The sequence below is a fragment of the Uloborus diversus genome, chromosome 9 (assembly GCF_026930045.1).
Source record: "Uloborus diversus isolate 005 chromosome 9, Udiv.v.3.1, whole genome shotgun sequence".
Lineage (NCBI taxonomy): Eukaryota > Metazoa > Arthropoda > Arachnida > Araneae > Uloboridae > Uloborus > Uloborus diversus.
Window position 1 is genome coordinate 146,328,436 of NC_072739.1, and position 13,117 is coordinate 146,341,552.

General features: G+C 31.0%; 1 protein-coding gene across 1 annotated transcript in view; it reads left to right on the top strand.

Annotated features, from left to right (window-relative positions):
* Positions 1-13,117, top strand: part of LOC129229434 (trifunctional purine biosynthetic protein adenosine-3-like) — a 78,640-nt gene that overhangs the window by 2,336 nt on the left and 63,187 nt on the right. Inside the window, exons 3-8 of the mRNA XM_054863741.1 lie at positions 301-396; positions 945-1,119; positions 2,816-2,927; positions 4,015-4,383; positions 8,357-8,525; positions 9,373-9,589. Of these exons, the coding sequence (XP_054719716.1) occupies positions 301-396; positions 945-1,119; positions 2,816-2,927; positions 4,015-4,383; positions 8,357-8,525; positions 9,373-9,589 (1,138 nt within the window). The remainder of the gene's footprint in view (positions 1-300; positions 397-944; positions 1,120-2,815; positions 2,928-4,014; positions 4,384-8,356; positions 8,526-9,372; positions 9,590-13,117) is intronic.

Consider the following 13,117-nt stretch of genomic DNA (forward strand, 5'->3'; position numbering starts at 1 on the left):
TGCGATTTGATACAGGACATCCCAGGAAAGCCTTTTGCCCTGTTTTGACCCTCTAAACCTTAAGGAGCCAGACATCCAGGGATAAAAGCCTTAAAATCATCAATTGTCACCGGCCACAGGTGGTATTGAGCCACCGATTGAAGATTGGAGCAAGCAGGGGGGTGGAACCCTTAATCTTTGAAAAACCTAACGCTAAATTTCATTATTGCAGCATTTTTTTAAATATGTATAAAACATTGTTGCTGTGTGTCATTTTTTTTTCCTTTTTCAGTTTTTTTAATTTAACTTTTTTTTTTCTAGCTCTAAATGTCAAAAATCATTCTGAAGTTGTTGATTGGTGCAAGGAAAAAGGTATTAATTTCGTAGTTGTTGGACCTGAAGATCCTTTAGCTAATGGTAAGTCTTTTTATTTTTGGGGGAGGAAAAAGAGACCTTTGAATATAAAGATCTTGGGGGACATTTGAAAATTTACCAATTTTTTAAACATTAGTTAGTAACATTTGTTGTATCTGCATGACTGTTGGATTAAATTATACAGTTCAAAAATTTACACTATGTGGGGAGAAAAAGTTTGGCAAGTTTTTTAAGTGTATGAAAAGGTTTTATAACCAAGAGTTAATCTCATATGGAAAAATGTGTTTTGCTTTTATTGTATTGAATTGTAAATTAGCTACTTTTACCAAGTAACAAGGTCAAAATAGATGCCTATAAATGTAGAGATTTTATTTAAAAATATGATAGATTTATTATCATAAATTCAAATTTTCTTAGAATTTTTTTTTTTTTTTTGTAAAAATCCCGTTTTTAAGGGCATTCTAATGATAAATGTTTAGAAAAAAATTGAAAATTTTGCAATGTTTTTTTTTTGTATTGAAAATATCCTATTTTTACATATTCTTATAATTTGAACTCTTTTGGATTACATGCATTTGTAATTTTTTCAGGCCTAGCTGATTATTTGGCAAAGAATGGAATAAAATGTTTTGGTCCATGCCAAAGAGCAGCTCAAATTGAAGCTAGTAAAGAATTTGCCAAAGTTTTCATGGATAAACATGAAATACCCACTGCTCGTTGGAAGTCTTTTACTGATCCAGAGGAAGCAAAAAAGCATGTTATGAGGTAATGTTTGTGACGTATTGATTAAAACATTTTATAACTACAAATACAATAGTGATGACCAGTAACAGGGAAGTTGCAACCTATTAAATGTTTATATTTTGGCTGTTGGATATTGTTAATTGACCCTCAAAACTAAAAAATTCACCATCGCCGAATTTTAAAACACCGTGATTGATTTTTAATGAATTTTTAAAAATCCACGCGCAAAAGTGCGCTCTTCTGAAACGTCACGAGCTTACGTCACAGGGCACTAATGGGCAGCCTTCCACCGAAGATCCCTTGTCTTCGCTAGAGACATTTTGAGCGCGCTGATATTTTTTTTTTAGAAATTCAATAATCCTTTTGAACACACTATGGAGGCCGGATTCATTAAAGCAAAACCTAAATAATCTTCCTCAAGTAACATCAATGATGATATTCGAATATTTCCGAGAGGATGAGAGGTTTAATGTTCCAGAAACGCGAGGAGTTAAATGCGAGGAGATAAGCCTTTTACATTTCGTCTTCAAAGTCGAATGCACGTCCTTCGGTTTCTCCCCTATCGGAAGAGCGCATGACGTCACTTCCTATGCCATTTGACGTCACAAGCACTTGAACTTTAAAAATTAATTTAAAAAAAACTACTTATCGTATAGCAAAAATTTTTTCACCTATGAAAATTGAAAAATCGAAAACTTCCTTATTGGTCATATTCACAGCTGCTGCACCTATTCAATTTATCAGTCCCTAATGAAAATCTATGGCCCTCATAAAACTGCCTACCTTAGTCATTGCTCATCACAGCTTCATCCAATAAGCAGTTCCAAATGGCTACAGCGCTACTGAAGTTGTAATTTTTCCTCATTTCCAAATCAACCCTAAATCTGAATAGCTTATAATATCTGACATCATAATTTAACTCTGAAAGTCCCCTTACTAGTCTGGTAGTCCTCCTTTAAACCTCTTCTAATAAAAATATCTTTCTCTGGATAAGAAAGCCAAAACTGAACTATATACTTAAACACTCGTTTACTTCTATATTAAAGAGAGAAAAAGATCCTTAGAATTTAGAAGAAAGGAACTGCATTAGTATTCTTCCATTTTATTACTGTTTTGTTATGTGATGTGAATAAAATAGGTTCATTTTTTTATTAAAAATTTACTGTGACATTTATTCTATTCCTTGCTACTACAGTAAATTCTTAATTATCCTTGAACGGATTATCCATGGTGCAGATTATGCGCAAGTCAATCAAGAATCAAGAAAATGTATTTTCAATGTAAGAAACAAAAACTTATCATTGACTTTTTTCGAAAAATTGTACATTTAAAGTTGATTGTTTTTGTTTTATTTTTTATGATTTCTTTATTGGTTCGGTACTAGTTCTTGATTAATGTTAAGTTCTATTGTTCATAAAATTCAGAACTTTTTTACTGAATTTAAAAAAAATCCATTGTTTGTACGAAGTTTTATGAGTCCATACAGAGAAATTTTTGAACAAGAAATTCTTTTACCTTTTTTGCCCCTCATTTTTAGCCTTGTTGTGGGTTATCCACGATTTTCTATATCTGCGTCAGCCATGCTACCCAATTCCGCAGATAATTGGAAGTTTACTGTAATATATGTTGTTCAAATGTTGTATTACCCATAAAGTTAACTACAATTAAAAATTTCAGTGCTTTATTTTTTTTTTATTCATGATTTTTTTTTTTTTAGTGCTTCATATAATGCTTTAGTTGTAAAAGCTAGTGGACTAGCTGCTGGCAAAGGAGTTATTGTTGGCAACAGTAGGGAAAATGCAGCAAAAGCTATTGATACGCTGAAGCAAGTATGTGTTTATTTTGTAAAGATTGGTTAATTTGAACCTAGAGAGTCAATACATTTTTTTAGTTGAAAAAAAAGATGTGTTTGATGATTTTTGTTTGCACCAGATATGATTTTTATTAATGAAAACTATAGTTTCAATAAATTTAGAATTCTTTGACTAGGTATTAATTTTTTTTATGTTGTTGCTTCAGAACAACAGTAGATTATCTTATTGTTATTTCTAGGCTTAGATGTTTTACTGTTGCTATGAGGTGACATGTGATAATATGTTACTGTGAAAGACCGGAACTTGACTAATGTCAATATTCGCTGGTGAATATCGCCTAGTGTTGTATCTTTTGTTTTGTGATACAAATTATCCATTTTTTTTAATTTTTTTAACGTACTATTTATATTCTAGTTAAATATTGTTCTTGATAACAATCTAACAATTTAGGAAAAGTTACCCCTCTCCTAGGTTCTTTTGCCATGATGCAGACAAATACAAACTTAAGCTAAGCCTGAAACATATTTATTATTTTTAACTTATTTACTCAATTTTATTAACTTTAATTGATATTACAAACTTTTCTATTCTCGAATTATTTTTAGTATGAATTAACAAGCATAAAAACTTATCTGATATTTGGTATTACATAAATTTCTCAATTCTTTGTCAAACAATCATACATTTTCCACAAAATTACTAATAAGAATATTAAAAGTTTAGTCTTGCAGCAAAAGCAGGAAAGACATTGCCTTAAGACTGAATATTTCTGGTGAATGTTGACATTCTCCAATTTTGATCTTCTACTGTAACATACAGTTGGCTCTCTGTTTAACGACTTTCAAGGGACCACAAAAAATTGTCCTAAAGTAGAAAGCGTCCTTAAATAGAATGCTTTTAACACCATAGTGGACCATCTGGGACCGTGAAAAACCGTCGTTAAATAGAGCGTTGTTAAACAGGGAGCCTACTGTATATAGTAAATTATAATTTTTAATTTTATTTTTTAACTTAAGTATGAGAACCATAATAAATTTGCAGTTGATCTATATTAATGCCTCAATGTATCTTTTTTTTTTTTTTTTTTTTGTCTTTGTAACAGGATAAAGGACTTTCTTCTGCAAGTGAAGTGATTGTAATTGAGGAGTTACTAGAAGGCGAAGAAGTGTCTGTTTTAGGCTTTTGTGATGGTTCTACTGTTTCTTTGATGCCACCAGCCCAAGATCACAAACGCTTGGGCAACAATGACGAAGGTCCCAACACAGGAGGAATGGGAGCTTACTGCAGGTGCCCTCTGGTTTCTGATGAAGATTTGAAGTTTATTGAAACAAATATTATGCAAAAAGCTGTCGATGGTATGAAAAGTGAAGGATCGCCTTACATCGGTGTTTTATACGCTGGATTAATGATGACTAAAGATGGGCCAAAAGTTCTGGAATTCAACTGCAGATTTGGTGACCCTGAAACTCAAGTAATTTTTATCTGGTTTTTAAAAGCATTATAATATATTTAGTTAACATAGCGTTAAGCATAATATGAAAAGCATAACGAATAGAACTTGAAAAAAAGGAAAAACTGAATTAATTCATAAAGCTATGATGTGTATAATTTCAAATAGTTTCCTTTTATGAGCACAAGGTACCAAGTATAGTTCTTCATTTCCTACAAAAAAAATTGATTTTGAGATCAAAATTTCTTAAACCATAGATGTTCCGTTATATGTAGAATGGCTGGAAATGGTCAGTATGACCCTTACTGTAAATGTTGTATGAAAATGTATGTAACAATAAGGCCCCTATACAACAATATCCCTATACACAGACGCGGATCTATAAATTTGCCCCCCCCCCTCTTTAAAAAATCAGCAGTGCCCGTAACTGCTTACTGGATTTCTACACCACTCAGAGCCGCAAGTCCTTTTAGTACAGCCCCCCCCCCCCCTCCGGCACTGCGGGATCTGGGACTTCGTAGATCCGGTCCTGCGTATACAGTTTAACTTGAAACATTTAGATAAAACAAATAAAAGGTGGATTTCAAACATCTTTCACATGAGCTCAGCTCGAATCCAATGAGAGAAATATGACTTACAATATTGGAAAACAAGAAAAGAACATTTCTTAAACTCCTCGCAAACATATTTTGCTGAGAAAGGAATAACTGAAGGTCAAACATTTAAACTACTTTTCCTGCCTTTCTAATGGAATTAATTAGCTAACTAAAATACAGACAAAAGTAATGCACAGTCGTTTTGACTGTCGTTGTCCATTCCAGGAATAATTCAAATTTGCATTTAAAAAAAGATCAGATAAATGGTTGAATTTTGTGGTGGAAAATTTTTGTCAATATTTGAACAAAGCCAAAACCCATTAAAGCGATTAGATAAAACAAACACTTTTTGAGCATATTTTTAATTCTTTTATGGACCGGTCTGGCCATTTTAGTGTTGAGCTTGACACAGTGACCCTTTCAACTTTTGAAGAAGAAAAAAAAGTTCCCATAAAGTTACAAGAACTGTCCTTAGTATGTTACATAATGCTATGCCGTTTGCTGCAAAACTGGCTAAGTTTTGAGTAAGACGAGTAAATCCTTTTGGTGCATTTCGTGTATCCACCAATTGTGAAACACCAGAAAATATTCAAATGAGGCAATGAGAGTCAAAGAGATGTAAGTGACAAAATTAAAAATTTGGAGATAATCAATACAAATTGTAGGAGAAACTTTCCTCTGCTTTAGGGCAAGATATGGTACTAGTAGCCCTGGTAGGTGTTGCTACACAGCATGATTTGGAAAAAAATTCCAATGAAAGCCTACCTAGGCTCTCAACTTTAAACTTGTAGTACCCAAAACTTTATAAATCCCACTTACATCCCCTTGCTTCTCAGTACCTCAAATGATAATGATCTGTTACCAGTAAAATTATTTTCTGTTCTTATGAACTATGGTCCTTTGTAAATATTTCTGGACAGTATTTCCTATAACTTCAAAGCAAAAATGAACAATTGCATGCTAACAAAATTTCAAATTTTAATTTCTTACAATTCATCTTAATGTATTGATTTCAAGCCTATTGAAGCAGTAATACATGTTGTAGGAATTTTGTCAAATTCATTAAGTATGGTATTTTATATATATGTATATATATATATAGTTCTATTCTTGTTTCATAAGCCTTCTGATTACTTGGTCATGATAAATGTTATGAAATTCTAAATGTTTTAACAAAGATTCTAAACTAAACTTAGCCGTTCTAATGTGAAAATTATACCTTTTGTAATTGCCAATTTGATTCATAATTACTTTTCTCTCATTAGGAAGTACTAAGCTTAATACAAGTTTCTTGTGCTTTCTGGGAAAACATGTAACAAATCCATTATAAATGCTAAAATGACAAACTAGAAACACTAGTCTAGGCCAGTGGTTCTCAACCTTTTCCCCTTACGAACCCCTTCCAAACTCCTAAAGAAGTTGGCAAAACCCTTGTTTACTAGGTAATAAGTAGCAAGCCAAAAAAAAAAAAAAAACGCGCGCACACACACACACACACACACACACACACACACACACACATAGAGACATAGACAATAAAATTTGGGAGATTTAGTTTGATGCTGTTCCATAGTTTATAACAAATATTAAAAACACAATTGCAAAATATAGATTACAAATATTGCTTCGAACTAAAATGATCACTAAAAATTGAATACAAAACAAATTCACCAAAAAATTAACGCAGTGGTTATTCAGTGCTGAGATTCAATCAACTTTGAAAAAAAATTTGAAAATTGGATAATTGGATATTTGTGGAACAAAGAGACTCAAAAAAAAAGTTTTACTGAAACTTTTCTGACACTAGGGTACATTTATCTCTAATCATTAAATCAGAAGTCAGTTGAGAAATGATTTTTAAAATACCATTCAGGGAACTCTCAGATTAACTAAATGAACTTTTTTTCTCACAGTAAAATGAAAAAGATCTCTAGGTTTAAATCTCTGTGAAAAGGACTACGAGCTTAGCTGTTTGATAAAAATATACTATGTACATTAATTATTTGATTGCTGAAGAATTTTATTGTATTTATGCTATAAGTGTCTATTTTCAATATACGCATTTACTCCAATTTTTACACAATATGTAATTGTAAACAAGACAAATATTTTTAAGCTCATTTACTACAAGAGAAATTTTCTACACAAATTTCATAAATTCCTTATTTACATATAGCGCAAATTAAGTAGCATGGTTAAATTCCGTTGATGTTTTTTTACTGTGTAAACCTCACACTGCCAAACTTTCACCCACAAAAATTTTCTATAGTAATTAATTTTTCATACTTTCTTTTGTATTCTTGGATTTCTTGTCATTCTTTTCCTTTTTGAACAATAAAGCTTGAAGTAAATTGTAGTCAATGTAGTGTGAAAGTCATAGCAACAAACAACAGCGTGATCTCACTTCTATGCATTTTTGACTCAACACAAGAGAAGAGCGATAACTCTTTGTCATACTCAAATGTTAAAGAAACTAAATATCGAAATATTTTAGGTGCTTGTACTGCTCCATGTAATGTTTTGTTGTTATTGTAGTGTGCCAGCTTGACTGGCAATTCGTAGTGTGCTGCTTCAGTTTTCCAACCGTACCGTAATTTGGTTTGAAGTCCGACTTCGACAGCACACACATGCCATAAGAACCTATTTATACGATAGGCAACCATTCACAGCACAACCAAGGGGGTCCATATAGGGGGGGCAAGGGGGGGCTCAAGCCCCCCCCCCCTTAAGATGAGAAAGTCCTTGCTTTTAGTGCTTTTTTCTTTGCAAAAATGTAAAAAAAAATTCTTTCTATCCATCAATGAATAAGTTATTAAAAATGTCAAATTTTACTATCTCTAATTTGTACTGAAATCTTTCCGTGGGGAAAATGTTCTGCTAAACCATTGGGAAAATTTTTGAGCCCTCCCTTAGAATTTTGTATATGGGCTCCCATGAGCACAACAACACATTCACAAAAAGAAAGGGCAAAGGACAGGAGAGAGAAAAAGTATGTTTGTGCTAAAACCGGTGCTTTGCAATGACAGAGTAAACTATTTAAATGTATGTCAGGAAGTATGCAAATATTTTCATGTTAAGAGTATCAAATGTGCAAGAGACAAATGAAAAAAAAAAGAAGCAAAATTTTTCTGAAACCTCTAAAACATGAAACTTCATCAGAAACATGCATGTTGAAACTCCTCCATTATAATATTTTTTTCGCGAACCACCGGTTGGGAACCGCTAGTCTAGGCTAAAGTCTAGCATTTTTCATTTCAAAATTCTATGAAGCTTCAAAAATTCATGGAAGCTTTTTTTTTTATACTTTTAATATTATATACTTTTAATACTGATATTAACAGAAATAATAATTTTTTCCTGATGTGTAGTCATTTAAAAAGGGTTTTACAATTTTTCAGGTAATCTTGCCTCTTATAAAAACAGACTTGTACAGTGTAATGAAGGCTTGTGTTGCTGGAAAACTTAATACTATTGATATCCAATGGTCAGCTGATCAGTATGCTGTGGGCGTTGTGTTAGTAAGTGGCGGATATCCTGGTGGTTACCCCAAGGGGAAAATAATATCAGGTACTTTTATTACTTTTAATTGATACACTTTTTATTTAATGTGCATCCGTTGATTGGTGATATATTTGATTATATTTTTAATACAGTTAATTTCTGTTACAATGAGCATCAAGGGACCATAAATTTTGTTCGCTGTAATAGAATTTAAGAAATACAATGAGATTAAAATGGGACTGAAGATGTTTTCCTTGGAAATGGATATTTTGTTGTTTTAGTATTTGCTGTAAAGATTTAACTCTATAGAAAAAATTATGTGCTTCAAAACTAGTTTCATTAAATGCACATAAATTATATTCACATTTAATGCAAATATTGTTAGTATGTAAAGTAAAACATTCGTATACAAATTCATTGGACCCATAGACTATTGCCACAGAAAGATTATTCATTTTATCGGATATTGTTGCTGCAAAGTTTCTGACTTGTTTACATAAAATAATTTACCAAGTTATAAATGTCAGATAAGTTAAGGGGAGTGGAAAATAAATTAAAGGGATGAAAAAAAGGGTGTTATATACTGTATCTATAGGTGAAATACTGCTAATCTACCACTAAAAAAAAAAAAACTATTTTCATGCTTAATTTTCAGTTTTTTCTTTACTTTTATCTATCATTCTGTTTTGGTAATTCTACAATGTTTTAGAAAAATTCCTTTTTTTAAACAACTAGTTTTTATGTTTTAAATTCATGATTGGAAAGTTATTAACCAATAAATTGAAAATAATTTTCACCATAATTTAAGGTTAAATAATGCATAATGTCATTGTTGAAATAAAAATTAATGTTAGTTTGCCTTTGAAAATGCTTTCTTTTGTTTATATAGTTTTGATCCCCCCTCTCTCTCTAGGACTTCATAAATTCCAAACTTCAGACCTTATTGTCTTCCATGCTGGAACTTCCTTCAGTTCAGGAAACTTGGTGACTTCAGGTGGTAGAGTGTTAGCTGTGGTAGCACTAAGCAACAGCCTAGAGGCAGCAGCTGAAAATGCTCGAAAAGGAGCTACAGAAATTCATTTTGATGGTGTCTTCTTTAGAAATGATATTGCACAAAAAGCATTGAAAAGGTAGAATCAGATATGCTACATTATTGTGACAAGCAACGAAATTTTCTTATGGAAAACATATTTCGAATCATTTCATGCTGAGAGAATTCCTTAAAACATAAAATATTTTTCTACCTTAAAATTCAATTCCCTAAACCGGGGTTACTTTGATACAGGTTTCGCATATTTTGTATTGTAGCACCCTCATTTTTCAAGATATTTCAACAATTCTTGAACCTAACGATAGCTTAACATCTCAGCTTTAAATTGCCGTTTGAAATTCTTCGATATATTGAATAGGGAGGGAGGGGGGTCTTTTTTTTTTATTAATGTTACCCCATCATTCGGGGTTACTTTGTAACAACATGTTTTCTCCATTCTGTTTCGGTGGTTTGTAATAAAGTTACCCCATCCCCACATAAATCAGTGTTGCCAAAACCATTTTACTGTTTCAATCAATTGGCGATGTCAGCCCACTCTGAAAAGTGATTCTTGAAACCCTGAGACCACCAGGGGGTCGCCAATTGTAGAATTAAGCCCGCCAGAACGTTTAAAAAATAAAGAACGGGTTTTTATAAAGTTACCCCGTAAGTCTGAAGTAACCCCAGTTTAGGTTTATGGTTTTTTTTTTTTTTTCAAACATCAATTCAAGTCTTTTTTTTTTTTACAAAGCATTTAGTAAAGAATAATTTTATTGTCAATTCGACATGCATCCATTTTCTGTAGATTTGAATTATTCCTTCAATAAAAAGTTATGTTTAAAAATTGAATCTTTAGGTAGTGGGGTAATGGAATAGAGATGCGCCCCCCTCCCCCCCCCCCCCCAACACCATTTTTAAAACTTTACAGCAGTGCCCCATCACTTTTTACATTTTTAACACAAGTATTCCCTGCTTTCTGATTTCATCAACTTTTGAAAGCATTTGTTAGAGTCCCCCCCCCCCTTCTTCTTTTTCCTGAACTATATCTCTTTGCTTTATAGTGCAACCAAAATTTTTCTTCTGGAGGGGGTTTTTGGTCAATTCTTACATGAATATAAATTACTGTGTTTGGATTGACAATATTTTAAAATTGAATATTCTGAGGTTTACCCCCCCCCCCCTTAAGCCTTTAAATTTTGCAAAATTTTCCAAGTTGGTCATTTTTGTGCATTTTATTTAAACTCCCCTTTTTTCTTAAGAGGTATGGCCTATTTAAAATAAATATATTATAATATAATATGCTTATTTTTAAAAAGCTTCAGATTGTAGCATTTAATTTATGCATTTATTAAAATATTCAATTAAGATTTCCTTTTTTTTTCCTCTTTTCTTTTGGGCTCTTCAAAGGATTGGATTAACAGGTACTGAATTTGTTTCAAATGTAATTTACTTTTCTTTCATAATTAATCTTTCTTTCGAAAAAAGTTGCTTTTATGTTTATGTATAAAATACATAAACCAATTCATTTTTTTTTATATATATATGTAAAAATTTATTAGAAGCTTTCAGACATTTTGTTTGTGTTTTTTTCCCCCAACTATGCAAATTTCAATTTTACATCTAAAATTAAACTTAGAGTTATGTAATATAATGGTAAAGTAAAACATATTATTAATGACAAGACAACCCATTGTACATAAGAAGGTTATAAGGAACCATTTTAATATGGATATTTAAAAATTTCCATATTAAAATGGTTCCTTAAAATGATGGAGTTGAGAGCATTTTTTATTTACTTTAAGCCATTGGTCATCACAAATAGTTGACAATATTCATGGTTACTTTATTGTCATTCATTATAGAGCTTCATTGTATTTTTTCATAGTTTGATCGTCAAATTTTTAAGTTCAAAATAAAAACTTTTGAAAGAGAACATACATGCTCGTTACATGCAATGAAACATCCTTAAAAAATATTTGAAATAAAATAGAATGTTGGACGACTATCATGGAATGTAGATGTGTTCATCATAGAAATAGTTGATTAGAATAGGTTTCATCGTCAAAACTAAATACTTTATGAAAATTGCTTGTCATAAGTTTCATTTTTTGGTAATTTTTTGGACAGATTTATTTTCAAAAACTTTAAATTTAAAATCATAATGTGGAATAAAATTATATCTTATAAAACCCATACCTTTTTTCCTTTCTTTCTTTTTTTTTTTTTTTTGAAAATTTTTATTTTCCAAATAATGTAGTAAAATATTCTCAGTTTTTCTCTGAAATTCTTAAAAGTTTATCTGCTGAAAAGAATGTGTATTATCACTTTTAAGAAAAAAAACTTATGTCAAACATTTTTTTCAAACCTTTTTGTTTCAGTTCTCTTTTTTTTTTTTAAATTTCCAGAAGTAAAATTTCATCTCAATGTCTGAATTTTGGCTACTGCTGGATTTCCAAAAGTCCAATTTCAATGCCTATAAAGGCTTAACTTTAAAAACCCTTAATTATATTTGAAAAATCCCTTTTCCACTCAAGCTTTTGTCAATAGATTTTTTCATTCAAAATCTCCCTAGTTTTTATCTTTCCATGTTGGCAGCTTTGGCATGTTTTTTTAAGTGTTTTCATTTGTAGTTGAATGAAGTCCTCAATAAACCAGTTTTATGCTATACTTTATTTGTTAATTTTTAAAAATTTAACTTATTTAATTTTAATGCAAAAGAATCAAAATATTGTATTAGTGCTATGAATTTGAAACTTTTTTGGAATAAAAATCATATAAAAATGCTCATTATTATGAAATGTCAACTGATTATTACTCCAAATAAAGTATTATTCTTAAGTATATGAAGAATATCTCAATGTCATACTTGTATGCAGGAAATGCTTTGTGCTCTTCACTTAAATATTTTCAATAGCACATATTTTTTAATTGCAGCAAAGATCACCCATAGAAGCTTAAATTGTAATAAATTTGTAATTGCTATTTTTTTTAATGTCAATAAAGAGGCTTTTTAAAAAAATAGTGCTGTTTTGATTTCATAAATGTTTGAAATAAAGTTGGGGTGCAAGCGATTACAGTTATCAAATTTCTTTCAGTTGAAAAATGTTAACACATTTTTTTTTTTTTTTGATGCAATTTTTGGATTTTGACTATTTTTTTATTTTGTTTGGGGATTTTTGGCAAACTTCAGTACTTTAAAAATGAGGCAGGGAGAAGCAAAAGGAAGTAAGTGGGAAAATTAAAAATGTGGAGATAACCAGTACAAATGGTAAGTGAACCTCTCCTCTTTCTTGGGGCAAAAGATAGTTATAGTAGCAATGGTAGGTGCTGCTATACAGCATAATTTAGAAAAAAAATTCAATGAAAGCCTACTTAGAATCTGAACTTAATCACACACTTTAAACTTCCAAAAAAGGAATCTAGCAAAATGCATTAAGACATCTATTTTATCAACACATTTTGAATAAATGAATAAACAAATACAGTCAAACCTTGATATCTCGAAACCCTTGATATCTCAAAAAAACATTTTTCAGCTGCAATTTCTATAAAAATCCCTATGTATTTTCCATAGTTATCTCGAAATTTATTTTTCCAAACCCTTGATATGTCAACATTTTTGCACAGA